The sequence below is a fragment of the Phocoena sinus genome, chromosome 15, assembly GCF_008692025.1.
Source record: "Phocoena sinus isolate mPhoSin1 chromosome 15, mPhoSin1.pri, whole genome shotgun sequence".
NCBI classification, from domain to species: Eukaryota; Metazoa; Chordata; class Mammalia; order Artiodactyla; family Phocoenidae; genus Phocoena; species Phocoena sinus.
This window is the reverse complement of record NC_045777.1, coordinates 24,519,567-24,546,937: the sequence shown is the minus strand read 5'-3', so window position 1 is coordinate 24,546,937 and position 27,371 is coordinate 24,519,567. Positions and strand designations below refer to the sequence as shown.

At 39.5% G+C, this 27,371-nt stretch overlaps 1 protein-coding gene and 1 pseudogene across 1 annotated transcript in view; one reads left to right on the top strand and one right to left on the bottom strand.

Annotated features, from left to right (window-relative positions):
- The window catches only part of PIGU (phosphatidylinositol glycan anchor biosynthesis class U), a 112,687-nt gene extending 85,932 nt beyond the window's left edge, over positions 1-26,755 (bottom strand). The window contains exons 1-4 of the mRNA XM_032605132.1: positions 26,435-26,755; positions 21,080-21,144; positions 5,693-5,752; positions 4,196-4,258 (exon numbers count right to left, since the gene is read on the bottom strand). Coding sequence (XP_032461023.1) covers positions 4,196-4,258; positions 5,693-5,752; positions 21,080-21,144; positions 26,435-26,564 — 318 coding nt within the window. The 5' untranslated portion in view covers positions 26,565-26,755. The remainder of the gene's footprint in view (positions 1-4,195; positions 4,259-5,692; positions 5,753-21,079; positions 21,145-26,434) is intronic.
- On the top strand, positions 13,482-13,979 carry LOC116739778 (annotated as a pseudogene).
- Positions 26,756-27,371: the final 616 nt, after the last annotated feature.

Genomic DNA, 27,371 nt, shown 5'->3' with positions numbered 1-27,371 from the left:
TCATTACCAGGGATAAAAAATCTCAAATTCTAGCAAGACTAAAATACTTCCAGACTATATGATATGGGCCCATTCTGACAAACTGGGAAAGATTTGGGGGAAGATGTGCTAATATTCTATCCAAGTCAACAGTAGTATGTTAGTATCATCAAAGTCTGCCATTTAGAATGAGTTAATTTTTGACACAGGGTAAATGAAACTCTTATTCTAACCAAGAAACGTAATGTTCTAGTAGGCTGAATTCTGAGGATGGAGAAGCAAAACTATTCCAGAATTTTTATTTGGTGATAAAGTTTTATCTTGGTGATAACAGATAGCATACCCTGCCTTGGTGTGCTCAAAACCAGGGTATTGACAATAGCTCATTCAGTTTTCTCTCTCCCTCTTTAAATCACACAAAGAAAAAAAAAGAGATCTCTATATGTTTCCATATAAAGTCAGAAATAACTAAGAAATGAATTAAAATTACTGACGCACTAAATTAAAAGTATCTCTTCTATTGACACTGAAGCTGACTTTGTTAAGAAACTCACTGAAACCTAGTTTCATTATTTCCCCATAAGCTTCTCCTCCCCTTAAAAATTGTTTTAACTGGAGTATATGACGGCTGATCAGTAAAAAAAAAAAAAAAAAAATGAATGCATATGATGGTAGCATCTCTAATCAACTTACATTAAAACACATTTCAGAAAAAAAACCCCAACACATTTCAGTTTTATATTTTCTTTGAAAAGATCTGATTGTGTTCTTAGATGAAAGCCACCAAACCTCCCTTAGATATTCACATATATCCCATATATACATGCTATTATTTTCTCCAGTGTTTTATATTTAAAACTTTCAAACTACAGAAAAGTTGAAAGAATAATTCAATAAAACACGTAGATCCACCAACTGTTAACATTTTGCCACATTTTCTTTATCTCTACACACACACACACAGACAAAAGCACACACGGGAACCATTTTTCTTCCAGAACCATTTGAAAGTAAGTTGTAAACATCATGACCCTTCACCCCCTAAATTTTTTTTAATAGATTTTTTTTTATAAAACTTTTATTTGTTCTGGACTTAAATCCAGAATATATAAAGAAAACTTAAAACTCACTAATAAAAAGATAATAAGCCAATAAAAATGGGAAACAAGTTGATCAGACTCTTTACAAAAGAAAACATATAAATGGCAAATAAACAAATGAAAATATGCTCAACATCATTAGTCACTAGGGAAGAGCAAATTAAAACCACAAGGAGATACCACCAGTGACATGCCCACTAGGATGCTGAAAGTAAAAGTACCAAGGACACTATGATAGGCAGACTAGTGGCCTCCAAAGATGTCCATTCTAATCACTGAAACATGTGAATCAATCCACCTTGTAATAGTCCCCAGATAAGTCTTCATTATTGTTCTTTTACTCAGTAAATGCTTGTCCTTCCTTCCATCTATTTCCTTCTTAGACACATTTTTTGATCATTCTTTTAATGAAGGTCTGCGAATGGCAAATTCTCTACATTATTTTTTCTATCTTAAAATCAGAAAGATGATTTTAATCTTATTTCTCAATAAAATAATAACATACATTTGTAAAGCAAACAATTTTAAGAATATTTCTCTAAAGGCTTTCTGGAATTCCTGAAGGAAATTTATCTATTTTAGAAAGAAAATTCCAAGGAATTATGGAAAACAACATAAAATTATCAAGTAGCCCCCTCCCCCTACAACACACAGTAATCATTCTGGTACAAAGCACTTTTTTTTTTTTATACAGCAGGTTCTTACTAGTCATCAATTTTATACACATCAGTGTATACATGTCAATCCCAATCGCCCAATTCTCATAGATGAGATAAAGAGGGTTTTTTTTAAATTAATTAATTAATTAATTTTTGGCTGCCTTGGGTCTTTGTTGCTGCACGCGGGGCTTTCTCTAGTTGCGGCGAGTGGGACCAACTCTTTGTTGCGGTGCGCAGGCTTCTCATTGCGGTGGCTCCTCCTGCTGTGGAGCACAGGTTCAAGGCACAGTAGTTGTGGCTCGCGGGCTCTAGAGCGCAGGCTCAGTAATTATGGCACATGGGCTTAGTCGCTACGTGGCATGTGGGATCTTCTCGGAACAGGGATCAAACCCGTGGACCCTGCATTGGCAGGTGGATTCTTAACCACTGCACCACGAGGGAAGTCCCATCCTTAAATATATGAGCAGGTAACTTCAAAGAACAAAGACTGGAGTTTACATACACGAACTACCTTGGGAGAAGAAAATAACCACTACTATTTTATTTCTGAATTCCTCTGCTTATAAATCTCATGCCCAGTTATTTCATCTCTGGCCTTCTAGGGAATCCTGTTAAAGCATTTTACATCAGCCCTAAAATTCTCCTTTCTTTTCTCTTCCAGCTTTCTTGACATATAATTGACATATAACATTGTATGTTTAAGGTACACATGGTGATTGGACATATTATACACATATATTGCAAAATGATTATTAAAATAAGGTTAGTTAACACACCTATCACCTCACATAACTATGTGTGTGTGTGTGTTTGTGTGTGTGGTGAGAGTATTTAAGGTCTACTCTCTTAGCAACTTTCAAGTATACAATACGATACTGTTAACTAGAGTTACTATGCTGCACAGTAGATCCCTGGAACTTAATCATCTTATAACTGGAAGTTAGTACCTTTGACCAACATCTCCCCATTTCCCCCACCCCCCAGCCCCTGGCAACCATCAAGCTACTCTCTATTCCTATGGGTTTGACTTTTTTAGATTCCACATATAAGTGAGATCATACGGTATTTGTCTTTCTCTGTCTGACTTATTTTACTTAGCAAAATGTCCTCAATGTTCACCCATGTTGTCACAAATGCTCCATTAGCTTAAGATGTATACTCCCTGGTCTTAGTGATGTTAAGTCTCTAATATGCAGTTCTTAATCCCTTAAGGGGGGTAATCAAGGACTCCTTGAGCAACTGACGCACTAAATTAAAAGTATCTCTTTTAAAAGTAACTGATAGCAACTATGGACTTTCTTCTTGGAAAAAATGATATAAGCACATACACACACAATTTTTCATGCCATTTCAAGGGCTTTATAGACCCGTTAAGCCTATAAATGGACCCCAAATTAAGAACCCTCAGTCCAGATATTTTAAAAATCTCTTTGAGGTCTAAAATTCTAGAATTCACCCACTTTATGTTACTGATGACCAGAGCACAGAAAGGCAGACTGCTAATTCTGGTTCTATTACTTGGTAACACAAGTGAAAATGAACCACAGACAACATCAATGGAATGCAGCCTTCACTCACCCCAGTCTAAATCCTCTCAGTGGCTCCCAGCCAGTCAATGAGGACTGCAGACAATTTTTAAAATAACTACATAGATAGTACACATGGTTAATCTGTTAACTCTCTCAGAATCCAGGAAAATGAGAATGGTCCCACTACACAATTCTCCTTGGCTATTACATATAGTTTTCAATAGGTATTTAATACATGCCAAATTTTCCAATTAAGATTGCTCTCTGCAGGGAAATAGAAACTACATTGGGAATCCAGCTTTACCTTGGATGGGCATAAGACAGTGAGTTAAAAGCTCTATTCATTTTCTTTTGGAAAGAAAAACTGGTGAAAAGAATGGAAGTTTTTTGTTGTTTTTTTTTTTTTGCGGTACGCGGGCCTCTCAGGGCCTCTCACTGTTGTGGCCTCTCCCGTTGTGGAGCACAGGCTCCGGACGCGCAGGCTCAGCGGCCATGGCTCACCGGCCCAGCGGCTCCGCGGGATGCGGGATCTTCCCGGACCAGGGCACGAACCCGCGTCCCCTGCATCGGCAGGCTGACTCTCAACCACTGCGCCACCAGGGAAGCCCAGAATGGAAGATTTTTAACGGTCTTCATTAATATAACAGTAGTTCAACTCCATTTACTCCAAAAAGTCTGAACCTGGATAGGTGAGTGGATATTAAGCCACGAAGATTAAGCTGACCTTTCTATATATATTAGTAAAGCTGTCTTATTGGTTTGGGTTTGGTCATTCCAGGGATGGCTGAACAAGCCAGAAGCTTCACTCCCACTTCTTAGGATTTTAAGACAGCTGATCTTTAAGTACACGACCTTTGATTTTTTGTGATAACAGAGATCATCAGGCTACCGAATTTCACTGGTTTTGTCCCACCCACTGACTACTCACCACAACTTTATTGAAGTCCTGGATTGCAAAATACAGGGCAATGGCAGTGAGTGCATCAGTTATCTGTCAAGAGAAAGAGAAATAAAAGGAAATGAACCTAATTAGTACAGGAGTAATGGAATGCTGCCAGAGTATGGAGTTTTGGGACGGTGATGGACTATCCAGTACTGAATTCTTACATTCAGGTAGAACCTCAACCCTCACTTTGACTACAAAGATAAAGCCTCTTCAGGGAGGTCTGACCAGAAAACTCTGAGGACTAGGACCCACTGAGGCTTACATCAGTTTGGTGTCCCACATCTGCTCTGTAATCGCAAGTTATTTAAGTTTTCTATAAAATGAGAATAATACCCACTGCTTTGCAGGCCTGATGCAGGTCAAGTACTTAGCGCACAGTAAGCCCTCAACAAGCCACAGCCATTATAATTATTAATGAAGACCTCAGTGGACCTCCTACTTGACCCAGATTTTCAACTCTAGATTAGACAAGTGTTTCAAATTTCTACACTCAAAATATAGCCCTGTTTTCTCAATTTTGAAGGTTCTTGCCCTTAAAGTCTCATCTGGCCTATGTCTTCTGCACAGAATGTCTTGGCAGAATGCTTAGGAAATTCTGGATGCCCTCTATACTGGCACCACAATTAAAGCCAATCATAGAACCCTGAAGCTAGAAATTCAAGAATACATAGTCCAGAAATCAAATTTTAAAACTATAAGGAACTGGAACTGGTCAGATGCCAGAGACTACTCCTCACACATCCATAAAACCATCACAGTTCCATGAATTCACATTTAAGATAGCTTTTTGCTTTTATGTTCTGAGAAACTCCTCAGCTCCTAATATAGATTTTTTTCCCCTTAAAAACAAGAAGATAAAAGACTCTAAAATTAGGGCTTCCCTGGTGGCGCATTGGTTAAGAATCCGCTTGCCAATGCAGGGGACACGGGTTCGATCCCTGGTCCGGGAAGATCCCACATGCTGCGAAGCAACTACGCCCGTGCGCCACAACTACTGAGCCTGCGCTCTACAGCCCACAAGCCGCAATTACTGAGCCTGCATGCTGCAACTACTGAAGCCCATGCAACCTAGAGCCCATGCTCTGCAACAAGAGAAGCCACCGCAGTGAGAAGCCTGCACACTGCAACAAAGAGTAGCCCCCTCTCGCTGCAACCAGAGAAAAGTCCACGTGCAGCAATGAAGACCCAACAAAGCCAAAAATAAAATAAATAAATTTATTTTAAAAGACTCTAAAATTGGGCTTCCCTGGTGGTGCAGTGGTAGAGAGTCCGCCTGCCGATGCAGGGGACACAGGTTTGTGCCCCAGTCCGGGAAGATCCCTCATCCCGTGGAGCGGCTGGGCCCGTGAGCCACGGCCGCTGAGCCTGCGCTCCGCAACGGGAGAGGCCACAACAGTGAGAGGCCCGCGTACCACAAAAAAAAAAAGACTCTAAAATTAAAAATACATACATATTGATTTTATGTGGAAGGTTACTTACCATAAATACCAATTCAGCATAGTCAATCAGGAAATGAAAGAGGTATATTATTAATGGAGTCTGCAGGAGAAAAACAAATACATTAAGTTAAGTTAATGTTATCAGCTTCCAGAGTACAGGGTGGGGAGGAGGCTATTCTGTCAACAAAAATCTCTTTCTTTCCTAGAATACTGTTCTATGCTAGTTTGCCAGCGTACATATGAGGGAGAATTATTTAGCATCACTTGAATCATTTTGTGCCACTGGGACTATCTGCTGAATTGAGTAAAGAGAATAAACAAAATCTAATATGTGTTAAATACCTGGTGAAGAGCTGTTTACACAGTAAAGGTATGAGGTGAATTTTAGTTTTAAGACATATATAATAGGCACGGGAAACTCCATAATGGACCAGGATTGCTGAACTCATAAAATAAAATGCAAAATGCTTTCCCTTCTTCTGTTCTCTGAGATGTTTTATATGATTAGTGTTACTTCCTCCTCAAACAGTTGGGAAAATTAACTCACCATGAAGCCATCTCAACCTCAGTTTTCTTTGAGAGAAGATTTTAAATTACAGATTCAATTTCTTTCACAGATAAAACACTATCTGGATTTGCTATATTTTTCTCAGCCATTTGCTATTTTTTTCTTTTATTTTTTTTCTTGGTTTTCTAGGAATATGTTCATTTCACAAAAATTTACAATTTTTTTGGCATAAAATTGTTCATAATATTTTATTTGTTAGCGTCTACAGGAACTATAGTGATATTCCCTTTTTCTTTCCCAATATTGGTAATGTGCATCTTCTTTTTTTTTAATCTTGACAAATTTTGCCAGAGATTTCTTAATTTTATTAGTCTTTCAAAGTACCAACTTTGGGCTTTAATGATTATTATACTTCTTTAATTTCTAAACTTTACAATACACAATTCTTCAAACTCTTCTGGGGATAATTACTTTTTCTGATGATACCTAGATCACTGATTTTTAGACTTTTTTAAAAAATTTCTTTGTTTATTTATTTATTTTGGCTGTGTTAGGTCTTCGTTGCTGTGCGCAGGCTTTCTCCAGGTGTGGCGAGCAGCAGCTACTCTTCGTTGAGCGGTGGTTTCTCTTGTTGCAGAGCATGGGCTCTAGGTTGTGTGGGCTTCAGTAGTTGCAGCACGCAGGCTCAGTAATTGCGGCTTGCGGGCTCTAGAGCACAGGCTCAGTAGTTATGGCTCGTGGGCTCTAGAGTGCAGGCTCAGTAGTTGTGCACGGGCTTAGTTGCTCCGCAGCATGTGGGATCTTCCCAGGCCAGGGATCAAACCCGTGTCCCCTGCATAGGCAGGCGGATTCTTAACCAATGTGCCACCAGGGAAGTCCTAGTCTTCTTTCCTAAAACAGTTGACCCTCGAACAATGTGAGAGTGCTAACCCCCACACAGTTAAAAAATCTGAGAACAGGGCTTCCCTGGTGGTGCAGTGGTTGAGAGTCCGCCTGCCAATGCAGGGGACACGGGTTTGTGCCTTGGTCCGGGAAGATCCCACATGCCGCGGAGCGGCTGGGCCCGTGAGCCATGGTCGCTGAGCCTGCGTGTCCGGAGCCTGTGCTCCGCAACGGGAAAGGCCACAACAGTGAGAGGCCCACGTACCGCAAAAAAAAAAAAAACAAAAATCTGAGTACAACTTTACAGTTGGTCCTCCATATCCATGGTTCTGCATCCTCAAATTCAACCAATCTCAGATTGTACAGTACTGCAGTACGTCCTTATTGGAAAAAATCTGCGTATAAGTGGACCTACCTGTGCAGTTCAAACCTGTGTTGTTCAAGGGCCAACTGTATATTCATTCAAAGCAATACATTTTCCTCTGAGTATGGCTTTAGCTGCATCATACAAATTTTGATATGTTGTTTTATCAACATCATTCAGTTCAAAATACTCTAATTTCCCCTGAGATTTCTTCTTTAATTGAGACTATAGTGTAATTTCAAATTATTTTTATTTTCTTTTTATATTTTTGTAATGTATTTATTATTGTGGTCACAGAAAATACTCTGTATTATTTCAATCATTTAAAATGTGCTGTGGGGACTTCCCTGGCAGTCCAGTGGTTAAGACTCTGAGCTTCCACTGCAAGGGGCATGGGTTCAATCCTTGGTTGGGGAACTAAGGTCCCGCATGTCACGCGGCACCGCCAAAAAAAAAAATGTGTTGTGACTTGCTTTGTGGTCCATAATATGGTCAATTTTGATAAGCACTCCACAAACACTTGAAAAGAATGTGCATACTAACATTTAAGGGTGTAATATTCTATGTATGACATCTAGGTTGTTTGTTAAGGATTTATTCAACTCTGCTATGTCCTTGTTGATATTTTTGGTCTGTTTGTTATATCAGTGACTGAGATAGATAGTTAAAAATCTCCCTCTTTGACTGTGGATTCATCTATTTCTCCTTTTAATCATGTCACTTTTGCTTTACATATTTTGAAGCTATGTAGTAAGATGAATTTATGTGTAGAATTACTGTATCTTCTGGGTGTTGATCTTTTTATCATTATAAAATAATCCCCTTCACCTCTAGCAATGTTTCTTGCCGTAAAGTGTTCTTTATCTAATATTAGTATAGCTACATCAGCTGTTTTGGGGTAATGTTTGCATGATATGTCTTCTCCTATATTTTTACTTTCTACTTTTTCGTGTGTCCTAATATATTTAAAATGTGTTTCTTAAAAGCAGTATATAATTATTTTTTAACCCAATCTGATAATCATTATCTTTTAGCTGGATTTTAGTCTATTTACATGTAATATAATTACTGATATATGTGTGTTGAAGTTTACTGTCTTAGTATTTCATTTTCCATCTGTCCCATTTTCTCTATGCTGTTTTCTCTCCTTTCTTGCTTGCTTCACTATTTTTTATTATTCCATTTTCCCCTCTATTAGCTTGTTGGTTATACATTTAGCTACTTATTCTTTGAGTGGTTAACTTATAGATTATGACATATGTCTTTGAGTTTAATTAAAGTATAATATAAATGATTACTTTTACCACTTCCTAAACAATAAAGGGACCTCTGAACACTTTAAACTCCATATAGCTTCTCTCAGCCTTTCCTGTTATTGTTGTTATAGCTTTAATTCTACATATATTTTAAACCCAAAATACATTATTATTATCATCAGTCAATACTTATTTAGATTTACCCATATATTTACCTTTTCAATTGTTATTTATTCTTTCCTACATTCCATGAAACTGTCAAGGATCATAATCCTTCTGCCTTTTTGTATTTTTTTAAATGTGAGTTTGCTGGCAATAAATGCTATCAATTTTTATCTGCTTGGAAACCTGTTTAATTTGCTTTTATTTCTAAAGATATTTTACTTAGTATAGAATTCTATGTCAGTAGATATTTTCTTTCAGTACTGTAAAGATACCTTTTTATTGTCTTCTGGATTCCTTCTTCTTTTTTTTTTTTTTTGTTTGTTTGTTTGCTGTACACTGGCCTCTCACTGTTGTGGCCTCTCCCATTGCGGAGCACAGGCTCCGGACACGCAGGCTCAGCGGCCATGGCTCACGGGCCCAGGCACTCCACGACATGTGGGATCTTCCCAGACCAGGGCACGAACCCGCGTCCCCTGCATCAGCAGGTGGACTCTCAACCACTGCGCCACCAGGGAAGCCCTGGATTCCTTCATTTTTGTTGAAGGGTTAGTTTCCATCTTGTTTCTCTTTAAAGATAATTGTCCCTCTTTGGCTGTTTTTAACCTATTTTGGTTTTGAGCAGTTTTATTATGATGTGTGTTTTCTTTGAATTTATCCTGCTTGGGTTCACAGAGTTTTTTGAATTGAAATATTTCATAAGTTTAAAAAAATTTCAGCCACTAATCTCTTCAAATATTGTTTCTTCCTCATTCCGTCCCTTCTCCCATTCTGAAACTCTATTTGTATGTATGTTAAACCTTTTTACTTTTTACTATATCTCATAGATTGCTTTTTTTTTTCCTCTGTTTTCTATCCTTTTCTCTCCAAGCTTCAGTATGGTTATTTTCTATCTTCCAGATCACTTATCTTCTCTTCAGCTTTGTGTAATCTGCTGTTAACCTTGCCTTTTGCATTCTTAATTTGTTATTATGTTTTCTAGTTCTAGAATTCCCCTTTGATCATTTTTACATATTCCAGTTGCCTGGTGTAATTCACTATCTTGTCACTTATTTTTTGAGCATATCAATCACAGGTCACAGTCATTTTAAAGTCCAAGTTTGACAACTCCAATATCTGGATCACTTGTGAGTTTGTTTTTAGTGCCTATTTTTTTCTATCTTTTATTATGATTGGTAACTTTTAATTGAATGACAGACACTGTGCAAAAGAAATTGTAGAGGTTCTGGATTTTCTTCCAGTAAGGGTTTCTTTAAGCTCCTGGCAAGTATTGATAATTAGAATTGTATCACCTTAATCTAATTAGGGGTTAAGCTAATTAGAAGCTGGCTTCAGTCTTTGTAAGACCAGTCTATACATGGTCTACCCTCATTCTCTGAGTGTAGTCCTTTAGAGGACCCAACTAGAAGCCAAGTCCTTTGCCAGAGCCCTACCACCTTGGTTAGAAGTGCACTTGAATTTGTATTTCCCCAGCACCATTAGACTGCCAAGAGCTCTGCTTAGATCTGTAGCCTCTTACCATCCAATTTCTGTTCTCTTTCTCAGCCACCTCAGCCTGTGCCACTTACAAATTGGTAAATACATCAAGGAGAAAGCAGCTCAGACTGTCGATCTCACTTTTTGCAGTTTCCACTCTGGGATCTCAGCCCTTCAAGTCCTGGTTATCTTGCTACTTTCCAATGCCATCAAACAGATGTTTTTTGTATTCCTCCTGCTTTTCTAGTTGTTCTAGGCAGGATGGTTGGTCTGCTATTACAAGCCAGTTCACCAATCCACCACACCAGAAGGAAAGTACATGACTTGGTTTTAGTGAGCCCATGCTGGTGACTCAGAAGCACCTCTTCCCAACTCCCAACCACATGTAAAAATGTGTCTTATGATACCGTAAAGGTTATTGACAGGTTTTTTCGTGAGATCATGCTAGTGTGGTAGAAAGAACAAGGCTTTGGGGTCAGACTCAGGTTTAAAACCAGGTTCCACTTATGTACCTCAGGGCAAGTTGTCTTCCCCTCTGAGCCTTAGTTTCCTCAGCTATAAAATAAGTAGAGTGACCTATTTCACAGGGTTCTTGGGAGAATTAAGTGGTAATATTCACAAAATACTTAGCATAGTGCCTAGCATACAGTAAAACTCAATATGTTAGCTACCTGAGATCAACTTTTTACCTCTTTTTGAAAATAGGGAAATCAGCTTTGCCTTTCAAAGTTCTAAAAGAATTAAACTTTTACAACTATCTACTAATGGATTCTTTTTTGCATTTATCTTTGTTTGTAAGAGGTAGCAACTTGATATTTATATTACCAATAGCCTGCTTTCAAAGTGTCTTGATGCTTCAGATAGTTTAGAATGGCACTAAATAGGTCTCAGAAATAACAGAACAAACCGTTCTCAAAAAGTCTGTCAGCAATTGGGCTCACTTCCGTAATGAACTAACATGTACACAGTAGTTAGTTTAACTGCATATCATACTATTATAGAGAAGCATGCACTGAATATAACTTGTCTTTATGCTACATCTCCATTTAGGTGACTACTCCCAGTCAGGGTAGGGTATATATGGATAAACTCACAATTTTACTATCAGTACTTGACTAAACACAGAAAACAGAAACGTCTGTTGAAGGCAGTCATAAAATCTAATCTGTGGTTGCTAAATCACTTTTTTCTCTCCTGTGCAGATTTTTCTTCTCCACTTTCACATATTCTTACCTTTCCTTAAGAAATAGATAATAAAATCTGCTAAAGATTAAGAAAGAAACAATACAAAGCAGCAATGAACTTTCTCTCCAAAAGTATGCTTTTCATTTGGCTTGATATAATTTTATTTCTTTATAGTGTTTTATTACTTAGAAAAACTATATTAAAATATAGGTAGCTCTTGATTTATGAATGCTCAGCTTACAAGCAAATTAACCCATATTCAGGAATGAGGAGCAAGGGACTCTGAGTTTGAAGTCATCCTCACTACGCTCAGGGGAAGCAACTGTTCTTGCCCCTTAATTCAGAGTTTTACAGGTTAACAGTCCTAACGGGGTTACCTTAGACAGGTATAGAGAGTTAACATGCTTCTAGTAGGTAGAAATTCCTACCTCTGGCCTTTATCCCCCTTTACACACGTATGCACGCACGCACACACGTGATGAGGAGTAAGAATGTATTTTAGGCTCCCTCACTGTATCCAAGAAAACATTTTCCCAGAGAAAACACATTTTAAATGATGGTTAAGTGGCTAGATATAGCTCTTCCATTTATTCATTTGACATATTCTTTCTGAAAGGATTACTTCACATTATCCCCTCTCCTCAACCTCCAACTTCTCTCTCCAGTTCTCACTTGTAGCCGACAATCTCATTTCTTATGTCACTGAGAAAAGAGAAGCAATTAAATGAGAACCACCTTATTTTCCCACTACCCAGTTGACCAACTTCCTCTATCTATATCTATATTCTCTACTTTTCTCTTATTAACAACAGATGAACTTCCTTTCTTCCTATCTAAAACCAAACCCTCCTTGGGCTTCCCTGTGGTGCAGTGGTTAAAAATCCACCTGCCAATGCAGGGAACACAGGTTCGAGCCCTGGTCCGGGAAGATTCCACATGCCGCGAGCAACTAAGCCCATGTGCCACAACTACTGAGTCTGCGCTCTAGAACCCACAAGCCACAACTACTGAAGCCTGTGCACCTAGACCCTGTGCTCCACAACCAAGAGTAGCCCCCACTCGCCACAACTATAGAAAGCCCACACACAGCAACGAAGACCCAACGCAGCCAAAAATAAAATAAATTTATAATAAATAAACAAATAAATAAATAAAACCAAATCCTCCACCTGTGAACTGGTGATCCTATTCCTTCTAGCCTCCTCAAAGACATTGCTCATTCAATCCTCTTTCTTACATCATCAACTTCTTTATCCACAGAATTATTCCCATCAGCACTCAAATATGCAGATCCTCATATTTTAAAAATCTTCACTAGCCATCTCCGCCCAGCTACCATACCATTTCTCTGCCCTCCTTTAGAGTAAAACTTCACAAAAAGGTTGTCTATACTCTGTCTTTCCACATCTTTCCCTCAGTGTACTTCGATCAGTCTCTTGTCCCTATACTCCAATGAAATTACTGTTGCCAAAGTCTCCAAAGTCTCAATTTTGGCAAATTAATCATCAATCTTCAATCTAAATTTTCTCAACCTTGAAATAGCATTTGACATAGCTTTTACTCCCTCCTTAAGCAATTACATGGTCATCTAGCGTCCATGAACATTCCCTTGATTTTCCTCCTTTTCAGCTATATTTGCTAGTTCCTCTTCCCCATCCCAACCTTGATGTATCAGAGTGCTCTAGGTCCTGGTATTATTTACGTTAATTCACTCCCTAGGTATCTTAGTTATCTATTTCTGTGTAACAAACTGTACAAAAACTGAATAGCTTAAAACAACACACATTTATTATCTCACACAGTGCCTGAGAGTCAGGAATCCAGGAGTGGCTTAACTGGATAGTTCTGGCACAGAGTCTCTCATGAGATTGCAGCCAAGCTGTTGACTGAGGTTGCAATCTAAAAGAGCTTAAATATCTGCTTCCAAGCTTATTCATTTGACTGTTGGCAGCAATATTCAGTTCATCACAAAGGCTTCCTTAAGGTTGGTCATGACATGGCTTCCCCCAGAGCAAGTGATCCAAGAGGGAGAAAGTCTACAATGGAAGCTGCTAACTGGGTAGCTTTTGGGGAGATCATACCCCAAGACCAAAGGCCACTGCTAATTCCCTGAAATCCTGGAATGAGACCCTCATCTCCAGGTTGGCTACTCTACCTGAGAATCTACCTGCTATGACTAGGCTTACTACAAGGCCAATGTGGTGAAGCCTGGCTTGGCAGATGACTTTGAAAAGAAGTTTAATGCCCTGAAGATTCTCGTGCCAGAGCATAAATATACTGTCCAGGTGGATGCTGAAGAAAAAGACGTAAATGCTGTGCTGAGTTTCTGTCTATCTCAAAGGCCAGGAATAAGGAATATGAGAAAGCTGGTGAAATACACAATCCCATTTGATCAGTAACCATTAAGGCTTTGAATGAAGTCTTTCTAGAAACCAAATTAGACAAGAAGTATCCCAACTGGCCTCACCAGCCAACTGAGAATTTATCAATTTGAGTACGGGAGAAAGCGGTAGCCCTCAAACTACAAACTCTGGACATTAAAAACAGTTATATTAGGGCTTCCCTGGTGGCTCAGTGGTTGAGGGTCCGCCTGCCAATGCAGGGGACACGGCTTCGTGCCCCAGCCCGGGAGGATCCCACATGCCACAGAGAGGCTGGGCCCGTGAGCCATGGCCACTGAGCCTACGTGTCCAGAGCCTGTGCTCCGCAACGGGAGAGGCAACAACAGTGAGAGGCCCGTGTATCGCCAAAAAGAAAAAAAAACAGTTATATTAAAAGACAGAAAAGGGGGAGGGGTGAAGGAGGAGAGAAATAGGGGAGGGAGATTAAGAGGCACAAACTTTCAGTTGAAAATTAAAATGAGGGAATTCCCTGGTGGTGCAGTGGTTAAGAATCCGCCTGCTAATGCAGGGGACACGGATTTGATCCCTGGTCCAGGAAGATCCCAAATACTGCAGAGCAACTAAGCCCAAGTGCCACAACTACTAAGCCTGCACTCTAGAGCCCGCGAGCCACAACTACTGAGCCCACGTGCCTCAATTACTGAAGCCCGTGCTCTGCAACAAGAGAAGCCACCACAATAAGAAGCCCGCTCACTGCAACGAAGAGTAGCCCCCACTCGATGCAACTAGAGAAAGCCCATGTGCAGCAACGAAGACTCAATGCAACCAAAAAAATTAATAAATTTGAAAAAAATCCATGATTCTATTAAAAAAAGAAGGAAATTAAATGAGTCACAGGTATGAAATGTACAGCGTGGGGAATATAATCAGTAATTACATAATATCTTTGTATGGTGACAAATGACAACTAGACTTATCATGGTGATCATTTAAAAATGTATAGGGACTTCCCTGGTGGTCCAGTGGTAAAGAATCCACCTTCCATCCACTAAGATCAGGAACAAAACAAGGTGGCCCACTCTCACCACTATTATTCAACATTGTTTTGGAAGTTTTAGCCACAGCAATCAGAGAAGAAAAAGAAATAAAAGGAATCCAAATTGGAGAAGAAGAAGTAAAGCTGTCACTGTTTGCAGATGGCATGATACTATACATAGAGAACCCTAAAGATGCTACCAGAAAATGACTAGAGCTAATCAATGAATTTGGTAAAGTAGCAGAATACAAAACTAATGCACAGAAATCTCTTGCATTCCTATACACTAATGATGAAAAATCTGGAAGTGAAATTAAGGAAACACTCTCATTTACCATTGCAACAAAAAGAATAAAATACCTAGGAATAAACCTACCTAAGGAGACAAAAGACCTGTATGCAGAAAACTATAAGACACTGAGGAAAGAAATCAAAGATGATACCAATAGATGGAGAGATATACCATGTTCTTGGATTGGAAGAATCAACATTGTGAAAATGACTCTACTACCCAAAGCAATCTACAGAGTCAATGCAATCCCTATCAAACTATCACTGGCATTTTTCACAGAACTAGAACAAAACATTTCACAATTTGTATGGAAACACAAAAGACCCCGAAAAGGCAAAGCAACCTTGAGAAAGAAAAACGGAGCTGGAGGAATTAGGCTCCCTGACTTCAGACTATACTACAAAGCTACAGTAATCAAGACAGTATGGTACTGGCACAAAAACAGAAATATAGATCAATGGAACAGGATAGAAAGCCCAGAGGTAAACCCATGCACCTATGGTTAACTAATCTATGACAAAGGAGGCAACGATATACAATGGAGAAAAGACAGTCTCTTCAATAAGTGATGCTGGGAAAACTGGACAGCTACATGTGAAAGAATGAAATTAGAACACTCCCTAACACCATACACAAAAATAAACTCAAAATGGATTAAAGATCTAAATGTAAGGCCAGACACTATCAAACTCTTAGAGGAAAACATAGGCAGCACACTCTATGACATATACCACAGCAAGATCCTTTTTGACCCACCTCATAGAGAAATGGAAATAAAAACAAAAATAAACAAATAGGACCTAATGAAAATTAAAAGCTTTTGCACAGCAAAGGAAACCATAAACAAGACGAAAAGACAACCCTCAGAATGGGAAAAAATATTTGCAAATGAAGCAACTAACAAAGGATTAATCTCCAAAATTTACAAGCAGCTCATGCAGCTCAATATCAATAAAACAACCCAATCCAAAATTGGGCAGAAAACCTAAACAGACATTTCTCCAAAGAAGATATACAGATTGCCAACAAACACATGAAAGAATGCTCAACATCATTAATCATTAGAGAAATGCAAATCAAAACTACAATGAGATATCATCTCACACTGGTCAGAGTGGCCATCATCAAAAAAATCTACAAACAATAGATGCTGGAGACGGTGTGGAGAAAAGGGAACCCTCTTGCACTGTTGGTGGGAATGTAAACTGATACAGCCACTATGGAGAACAGTATGCAGGTTCCTTAAAAAACTAAAAATAGAACTACCATACAACCCAGCAACCCCACTACTGGGCATATACCCTGAAAAAACCATAATTCAAAAAGAGTCACTTTGGGGCTTCCCTGTTGGCGCAGTGGTTGAGAGTCCGCCTGCCGATGCAGGGGACACGGGCTCGTGCCCCGGTCCGGGAGGATCCCACATGCCATGGAGCAGCTGGGCCCGTGAGCCATGGTCACTGAGCCTGGGCGTCCGGATCCTGTGCTCTGCAACGTGAGAGGCCACAGCGGTGACAGGCCCGCGTACCGCAAAAAAAAAAAAAAGACTCACGTACCACAATGTTCATTGCAGCTCTATTTACAATAGCCAGGACATGGAAGCAAACGAAGTGTCCATCAACAGATGAATGGATAAAGAAGATGTGGCACATATTTACAATGGAATATTACTCAGACATTAAAAGAAACGAAATTGAGTTATTTGTAGTGAGGTGGATGGACCTAGAGTCTGTCATACAGAGTGAATTAAGTCCGAAAGAGAAAAACAAATATCGTATGCTAACACATATATATGGAATCTAAAAAAAAAAAAAAGTCATGAAGAACCTAGGGGCAGGATGGGAATAAAGACACAGACCTACTAGAGAATGGACTTGAGGACATGGGGAGGGGGAAGGGTAAGCTGGGACAAAGTGAGAGAGTGGCATGGACATACATACACTACCAAACATAAAATAGATAGCTAGTTGGAAGCAGCCACATAGCACAGGGAGATCAGCTTGGTGCTCTGTGACCACCTAGAGGGTTGGGATAGGGAGGGTGGGAGGGAAGGAGATGCAAGAGGGAAGAGATATGGGGATATATGTATATGTATAGCTGATTCACCTTGTTATAAAGCAGAAATTAACACACCATTGTAAAGCAATTATACTCCAATAAAGATGTTAAAAAAAAAAAAAAAGAAAGAAAGAATCTGCCTTCCAATGCAGGGGACGTGGGTTCCATCCCTGGTCAGGGAACTAAGATCCCACATTCCGCAGGGCAACTAAGCCCACACACCACAACTATTGAGCTCACACACCTCAACAAGAGAGCCCACGTGCGGCAAACTACAGAGCCCATACGCCCTGGAGCCCACGTACCACAACTAGATAGAGAAAACCCGCACGCCACAACTAGAAAGAAGCCCTCATGCCACAATGAAGAGCCTGTGCCACAACAAAAGATCCCACATGCCTCAATGAAGACCCCATGTGCTACAACTAAGACACGATGCAGCCAAAAAAATAAATAAATAATAAAATAAATATTTTTAAAAATAAAATAAAAATGTATAGAAATATCGAGCCACTGTGTTATATATCAGGAACTAACAGAGTATTGTAGGTCAATTATACTTCAAAAACAAAGAAACAAACTTATAGAAAAAGAGATCAGATTTGTGGTTACCAGAGGGGCAGGGGAAACTGGATGAAGATGGTCAAAAGGTACAAATTTCCAGTTATAAGATAAATAAGTACTAAGGATGTAATGTACAACAAACGATAAATATAATTAACACTGCTGTATGTTATATATGAAAGTTGTTGAGAGTAACTCCTAAGAGATTGCATCACAAGGAAAAAAATTTTTTTCTATTTCGTTGATGTTATTATCTCTATGAGATAATGGACGTTCACTAAACTTACTGTGGTCATCATTTCATGATGTATAAAAGTCAAATCATTCCGCTATACACCTTAAACTTACACAGCGCTGTATGTCAATTATATCTCAATAAAAGTGGGAAAAAAAGATAGATACATAGATAGAAAGAAAATCCAAACTCCTAACCATTTCTATAAAAAGTCCTACATAATCAGACCCCTAATTTCTTACAGCTTATCTCTATTACTCTCCTCTTTGCTCATTCTGCCTTAGCAACACCGGCCATCTTTCTGCAACTCACAAATGCCAAGCTCATTTCCAAATTAGGGTTATCATATGGCTTGCTTGATTCATTTAGATCTCTAATTCAAATTTCACTTCCTCAGAGTGCCTTCCCTACAAACACTATCTAAAATAGCCATACACATGACCATCACTCTTCATCATTTTACTCAACTTTATTTTTCTACATACACTTACCATTTAAGTGAAATCATATTTTTCAAAATTTAGCTTTATGGAGGTATAGTTGGTATAAAATAAACTGCACATTTTCAAAGTATACAACTTGATATGTTCTGACCTATGAACACACCCATGAAATCATCACCACAATCAAGATAGTGAACACATCCACCATTCTCAAATGTTTACCAATTTTACTGTTCATCCCAAAGAACCAACTTTGTTTCCATGACTTTCAATATTTTCTGCTTTCTGTTTCATTTGTTTCCTCTCAGATCTTTATTATTCCTTTTATTCTGCTTACTTTGAGTTTAAGTTATCTTCTTTTTCTAGCTTCTTAAGGTAGAAACTGATGTCAGTGATTTGAGACCTTTCTTCTTTTTCAATACAGGCATTTAACACCATAAATTTCCCCCAAGTATGCTTTAGCAACATCCCACATATTTTGATAGGTTGTGATTTCGTTTCATTCAGTTCAAAATACTTTCTAATTTCCCTTCTGATTTCTTCTTTGATCATGAGTTATTGAGGAATATGTTACTTAGTTTCCAAATATTTGGGGATTTTCCAGGTATGTTTCTGGTATTAATTTTTCATCTAAGTCCACTGAGGTTAGAGAATATACTGTGTATGACATCAATCCTTTTAAATTTATTGAGCCTTGCTTTATGGCTCAGAATATGGTCTATCTTGCAAATGTATACTTGAAAAGATTATGTGTTTTGCTGTTATTGGATGCAATGTTCTGTAAATGTCAATGAGGTCAAGTTGGTTGGTGTGTTGTTCAAGTCTTCTATATCTTTGTTGGCTTTCTGTCTGCTTGTTCTATCAGTCATTGACAGAGGGATACTGAAATCTCAGACTATTTGGGGAGTTGTCTATTTCTCCTTGCAGTTCTATCAGTCTTCATGTATTTTGAAACTCTGTTATTAGGTGCATACACATTAGAATTGTTATGTCTTCTTGATGAACTGACCCCTTAATCATGGTGAAGTGAACTTCTTTATCCCTGGCAACATTCTTTGCTCTGAAATCTGTTTCTTTTTTACTAACTTATTGTCTGTTTCTCTTAGAAAGACAAGTATAATAATGCCAAGGACTGTATCTTGTTTTATATCCCTAGCACCTAGCAGGGTAGCTGGCATTTGGTGTGTACTTAAATCTTTGTTAAAGGAAATAGAGAAGGGAAGGAGGGATTGGAATACATATGCAGATACAGACCTAAGCACTAGGAATAAGTGATGAAAGGGTGCCAGAACATGTTCTGAGGAGCATACATCACAGTGGGTAAAACAAGTAGAGGCAATTTCAAGAGTATGATATGAGCCATGAAAAGGATAAGCACAAGATGCTTTGGAAGATATAGGAGAAACACCTAACTTAGCCTAAGGTGATGAGGGATGGCTTTCTGGGGGAGGCAAAACCAAAGCTAATATCTGAATAGTAGAGTCAACCACAAAAAGAAGGAAGAATGGCCCTCTATAAGAAGATAACAACATAAGGAAAGATATAGGTAAGGGAATATGATGCTGGAGCATAATAAAAGCATGTCAGAACTCTCTCAGAGGGTTCCTAGTCTGTCTAGAAAACATACTGCCCAAGGCCCACAGCACATACCACTGGCTAGTGGGCTACGCTTGCATATGCCCACACACATCCATTCCCAATAATAGAATTGTGTGCTCATTAAGAGTCTCTTAAATTGTTCCTAACCTGCTTCTGCTAGTAGTTCTTGTTATTATGGTTCAATTAGATAGTAATACAAATATAATGAAATATGAATGCAAAAGAGTTGTTATCTCCATGAGAATCAAGTTGAACGTTTTAAAAAGACTAGATAGAAGAACCAAAAAAAATTGTTCTCATAGTAGGTATGAGGGAGACAACTGTAAAAATTAGGGGTAAAAATGCCAAATTATAAGACTTCTATTCTAAATGATAAAGCCAATAAAAGTGGGGAAAGGAAAGTGGAAAGACGTGTGGTTGGGGTGATGAGTGGGGCCCACAGGGCTTTGTATGCATCCTAAGGTGTTTGGATTTTATCCTGAGATCAGTGTTAAGCAGGACAGTGACAAAATCAGATTCACATTTCAGAAAGATGGCTCTGACTGCAGAATAAGAAGTAAAGGAGCAAGACTGAATGCAGAAAGACTTGTCAGGAAGCTGTTGAGAGATGATGGTGACCTAAGAGTGATTTTACTATTCTTAAGAACTAATTTTATGGGTTAAAGGGCTTTTGTGGGCTTTCTAAGAAACCAACATTGCTGGCAGTTTTCATGGGAAAGTATGTTCCAAAGAACCAATTACATGCCAATTAGCATATAACCTATTCATGAACTGGGAACTGTTTACAATTTATTTGCCAATAAAAATGATAACTTCTCCAGAAGTCTCATCTGCTTCCCCAAATTACAATCTTAATCTGGATCACTTCCACTGCAATTGCGAAACCTCCTTCTTAAGCAAAGGGCATCTAAAAAAGGGCTGTTTCAAAAATAGATCTCTTTAAATGTTTGTACAAAACAGAGTTAGGCTTTGGCATTTGTGACTGTAAACTACTCTTAGCACCCAAAAAAGAAAACAAGAACACTTACTTCATGAAATACTGCTCCAGAATACGGAGACACTCCCAAGTCCAACAGTGAGAGGCCTTCAACCACTGAAAAGTAAGACATCCAAGTTCACTCTTACTTTAGAGACATATGCAGATTGGCCATAATCCAAAGTGTTAGATACTCCCAGGAACAAGAAGGGCTTCACGGTTTGTCTAACCCCCTTTACCTCATTCCCAGCGAGTGAATTTAAATTTTGATTTCAGATGACGGTCAACTTTTTTCTATACAGAGCATCTCTTTTCATTGTGGGGCAGCACTCATTATGAGAAAATTTTATATTAAACTATAAACTTCCTTCGATCTCCTTGTAACTTCCATCCACTCCTAAAAGTGTTTTGTTTGGGAACTCCCTGGCAGTCCAATAGTTAGGACTGGCGCTTTCACTGCCAGGGTCCCAGGTTCAATCCCTGGTTGGGGAACTAAGATCCTGGAAGACGCATGGTGTGGCCAAAAAAATAAATTTTTTAAAAAGTGTTTCATTTATATATATTCTGCCCCATTCCAAAAAACAAGATAACAGGACTTCCCTGATGGCCAATGCAGGGGACGTGGGTTAGATCCCTGGTCCAGGAAGATCCCACATGACTCGGAGCAGCTAAGCCCGTGCACCACAACTACTGAAGCCCACACGCTCTAGGGTCCATGTGCTGCAACTACTGAGCCCACACGCCTAGAGCCCGTGCTCCGCAGCAAGAGAAGCCACTGCAATGAGAAGCCTGCATACCACAACGAAGAGTAGTCCCCGCTCGCCTCAACTAGAGAAAGCCCGCGCACAGCAACGAAGACCCAATGCAGCTAAAAATAATAAAAAGAAAAAGAAAGTACCTGTTGCCTGTAGAAAAATTAATACAAATGTCACTCAAACAATCAGCATATGAGAGTGGCTGCCCATTTTCCTTCTCTGTGGACATTTCTCACATCTTCTAATTATCTTATTGTTTTTATTTATTTATTTTAATATTTTTTATTTATTTATTGAGTTCACACTAATATAAATATAATTGAATAAATAAATATGGGAATTCCCTGGCAGTCCAGTGGTTAAGACTCAGCGCTATCACTGCCATGACCCGAGTTCAATCCCTGGTAAAAAAAAAAAAAGGGCAGAAGAACTAAATAGACATTTTTCTGAAGAGGAAATGCAGATGGCCAACAGGCATATGAAAAGATGCTCAACATGGCTAATCATCAGGGAAATGCAAATCAAAACCACAATGAGATATCACCTCACACCTATCAGAATGGCTATCATCAAAAAGAAAACAAATAACAAATGTTGATGAGGATGTGGATGGAGAAAAGGGAACCCTCCTACACTGTTGGTGGAAATATAAATTGGTGTAGCCACTTTGGAATACAATATGGAGGTTTTTCAAAAAACTAAAAACAGAACTACCATATGACTCAGCAATTCTACTCCTGGGTATATATTTTTTTAAAAAAACAATTAACTGGAAAAGATACATGCACCCAATGTTCATAGCAGCATTATTTACAATTACCAAGATATGGAAGGAACCTCAGTGTCCATCAACAGATGAATGGATAAAGAAGATGTGGTATATGTATATATACAATGGAATACTACTCAGCCATAAAAAAATAATGAAATTTTGCCATTTGAAGCAACATGGATGGACTTGGATGGCATTATGCTAAGTGAAATAAGTCAGAGAAAGACAAATATGATATCACTTATATGTGGAATCTAAAAAAATACAACAAACTAGTGAATATAACAAAAAAGAAGCAGACTCAGAGATACAGAGAACAAACTAGTGGTTATCAGTGGGGAGAGGGAAGGGGGGGGCAATATAGGAGTAGGAGATTAAGAGGTATAAACTATTATGTATAAAATAAGCTATAATATATTCTACAACACAGGGAATATAGCCAATATTTTATAACAACTATAAATAAAGCACAACCTTTAAAAACTGTGAATCACTATATTATATACCTATAAATTATATAATATTATACATCAACTATGTTTCCATAAAGTAAATAAATAAAAATAAAACAAACAAAAAAAAGGAATGAGGGAAATAGAAACGTTGCCATTAGAACACCACAGTAATGACTGCTGCAGGGAAGACCAAACTATAAATGCAAAAAGTGGTGGACAAAAAGTTAAAGAGAAACAGGATGTTTACAGAGCCCCAAAGTATATCTGCCAAACGTTTACTACTTAAAAAGGGAAAATAAGGACTTCCCTGGTCATCCAGTGGCTAGGACTTGGTGCTTTCACTGCCAGGGCCTGGGTTCAATCCCTGATCAGGAAACTAAGATCCCACAAGCTGTACAGCATGGCCAAAAAATAAAAATAAAAAGGGAAAATTTCTCAGTGGTGGAGAAACCAGACAGATATGTGTTATACTGTACCATGAATATACAATCAGGAAAATCCAAACTATGGGAAACTCTACAGGTCAAATGGTCTAGGTTCTTAAACAGATAAATACTAAAGAAAAGGATGAGATGGATGGGAAATTTTAAAATTAAGGGAGACTTAAAAGACATACATAAACTTTTTTTGAAGACCATGACTAAGCTATAGTGTCTAGGGATGCTCATTTGGGTAATAAGACAAAAAGAAAGCAAAGATGTCATTATTATAAAAAACAGAATAATGGTTTACTTATGAGGGGGATGAGAGGCTGTGATTGAGATGGGGTATATGGAAAGGCTTCTAGGAAAAGTGGCAAAGTTCTGATTCTTGACTTGGATGATGGTTACAAAAGTGTTTGCCTTATAATGCACTGTGCGATACACTGCTGTGCGCAGTTTACTAATTCTGTATTTATTTAGCAATAAGTGTTTTGTTTTGTTTTTTTTAGTAGCGTTATCAGAAGTGTTCCTCCTGACCCTGACTCTCACAGCTGCATTGGAAACGGGTTTCTAAACAAGCACTCACAGTTTGAGCTCTATCCTGACTCAAGAAGCTAAGCCCATAATAATTCCCAATCTTTAGGTCAAAGGCTGAGGAAACGCCAAAATATGACAGAAATGTTCCAAAATTATTCTTGACAAGATAGTATACAGTGAACTCTGGTGGAACAGCCATGCCTAAAGATTGCTAGCTAGTCACATAATATTATTATCTATGTGACTTTCGGCAAGTAACAATCTCTCTGTACTTTAATTTTCTCATCTATAAAGTGGGGCTAACAATAGTATTTACATCATAAGCCACTGTAGAGGACTTCCCTGGTGGCACAGTGGTTAAGAATCCGCCTGCCAATGCAGGAGACACAGGTTTGAGCCCTGGTCCCGGAAGATCCCACATGCTGTGGAGCAACTAAGCCCGTGCGCCACAACTACTGAGCCTGTGCTCTAGAGCCTGTGAGCCGCAATTACTGAGCCTGCGTGCTGCAACTACTGAAGTCCACGCGCCCTAGAGCCCGTGCGCTGCAACGAAGAGTAGCCCCTGCTCACCGCACCTACAGAAAGCCCATGTGCAGCAATGAAGACCCAATGCAGCCAAAACTAAAATAAATAAATAAATTTATTTATTTTTTTAAAAAAAGCCCTTGTAGAAATTAAATGTTTTTTAACATACCTAAACTGCTTAGAACAGTACCTGGCATGTGGAAAGCATTACATCAGTGTTAGTTATTATTATTTTTATTGGACTGAGAAGCACATTTTGTCAAGCATTTTATCAAGCAAGAAATTTGTATAAATTTTAGTTGCACTATCAAATAAATGGATGGATCTTATGGAATCCAGAAGAAAGCCGGAAACAAGTGGCTTCAACAAACAATTCAGTTTGTTCAACAAATAATTACACGCAAATATTATATGCAAAGATATCAAGTCTAAGCTCTTACCATCACACATATAAATTACAACTATCTTTATTACCATCTGTCAACTGGGAAACCTGGGAAAATTACTTAACTTCTCCAAACCTCAGTTTCTTCATCAGTAAAATGGGGAAAATAACACCATCTAACACACAGAAAAACTGGAGGATAAAATGAGGCTTACCATAGTCTCTGATATATAGTAAGTATTTTTAGGAAACTTAGCTCTAATTATTCATAAAACATCCATTCATTACGCCATTCCAAAGTATCTATGGGACAACATCAAAACTCTAGCATTTAAAGTTTGAGGACATGAGGGGGACTTCTGGGGTGCTGGTAATGTTCTGTTTCTTAGTCTGGGTCCTGGCTATATGGGCATATACAGTTTGTAAAAATTCCTTGAGCTCTACACTTATTACATGTCCATACTTCAGGAAGACAGTTTTCAAAAAAAATCTTCAAACTCTGGGCCTAACCTAACCCCCATCCCATTACTCCCCTACTTCGGACATTTCACATCCTTAAACATTTCTTTCTTTTTTTTTTTTTTTTTTTGCGGTACGCGGGCCTCTCACTGTTGAGTCCTCTCCCGTTGCGGAGCACAGGCTCTGGACGCGCAGGCTCTGCGGCATGTGGGATCTTCCCGGACCGGGGCACGAACCCGTGTCTCCTGCATCGGCAGGCGGACTCTCAACCACTGCGCCACCAGGGAAGCCCCCTTCAACATTTCTTGATCCTGTTTATCTTCTACCTGGAACTCCCCTTTTTCTAATCTCCCTTTCCAAACTCTGCATCCTTCAAGAGTTAGCTCGAATTCCACAGCTTTAAGAAGCTGGAAAAGGAGGGGACCCTTTCTTCAGGGTCAGAACTCCAAAGGAGGAACTGGACGTACAAAGGAAGTACATTTTTCACAAATGATTATAATTATTATTATAATTATCTATCTCTCCCACTAGCCTATGGATCTTTGGCCCAAATTCTGTCTCTTTGTAGGCGCCAGCGTAAACAATGTTTGATGAAGAACTTAAAGAACTATAAAGACACAGTAGGAAAAGATGCACTCAAAGTCCCAGACTGAGAATAAGCTTCTAAGCACGCTCACTCACACACTCTCCTCGCTTAGGCAGGACTGGTCCCCTCACTCGGGCCATCACACACCATCCCACACCCCGGAGGAACATCACATTGCGATCTCGCGCCAAATCCCCCTCCACCCAGCACGCCCTTTCCTCATCCTGACCCGTCCTCAGACCACGCTACTCAGCTCAGGACCCGAGTGGGACACACCCCCTCAGATCGCCACCCCGCAGGTGACCGGCCCCTAGTGCCCCAACCTCACCACACAGTCCCACGCCCACCCCCTTAGCAGCCCGCTCTCAGGCCCCGCCCTCCCGCCCTCTCCTGAGAGAGCGGTCAGTTCCCCCAGAATCTTGAGCTTGCGGCCACTGCCCCCGCCTCCCATTCACAGAGGCCAGGAGCGCACAGGCGGGGCCTAGCCGCCTACTCGAGCCGGTGGCCTCACCTCTTTTCCAAGAGCTCAGTGGGGACACCACCTCCACCCGCTCCGAGATAAACTCGGCCAGACTGGAGCGGAACAAGGCCGCCCGCACGGTCACTGCCACTACCAACACCAGGGCCAAGGGAGCCGCCATGATAGCTAGGGCGGCCGCGCAGGCGGGGAGGGAAAAGCGAGGTGGAAGAGCCTCTCGACTTGTGCACCGCCCCGTGTAGTTCCGCGGCCCGGCGCGCCTAGCTGCTGCCGCCGGAGCTGCGAGACTGGGGACTACCACTCCCAGGAGGCCTTGCGGCGAAATAGGGCGGGACGACGGAAAGCGGGGCGACTCGAGCTCGTAGCAAAGTGCTGGGCGACGCCTCCTAAGGTAGCCGGTGAATTGTAAAAGCGCCCAGGAGCCGAAGTGCTGCTGAAAGTAGATAGGTGAAGGCAGTAATCGTTCTAGGATTGTGAGCGAGTTTTAAAGAGATGTTAATTTCACTCCTGTGTGTATGTTTTTAATGTTTCTTTCCCTTTTTATGTTTTTAAAAGAGTATTAAATATGTGTTCATTTATTTATCCTACAATTGTTGATAGACTACAAACTATAAGCCAGGCACGGTATTGGGTTCTGAGGATACAGTTACAGATTTATTAGCTCTGCGGCCTTGAACAAGTTGCTTAACCTTTCTGTGCCTCAGGTCCCTCATCTGAAGAATGTGCTGGTTGTTGGCTTGTTGTGGGCTAGCTAGAAATGATTGAGGAATGCTTAGAAATGTTGCTAGTTGCTTTTAAACACAGCCATTATCAAAAATTAAATTATATAAGCATACAATTAAACAAGTTATGTAAAAAACAAGATAATAAATACTCAAAACACATCACTTCCTAATTATTTTACTACACTCTCGTTTTATTTGTGGTCTTGAGTTTATTTACCACTACTATTATCACTATGGCAAATACT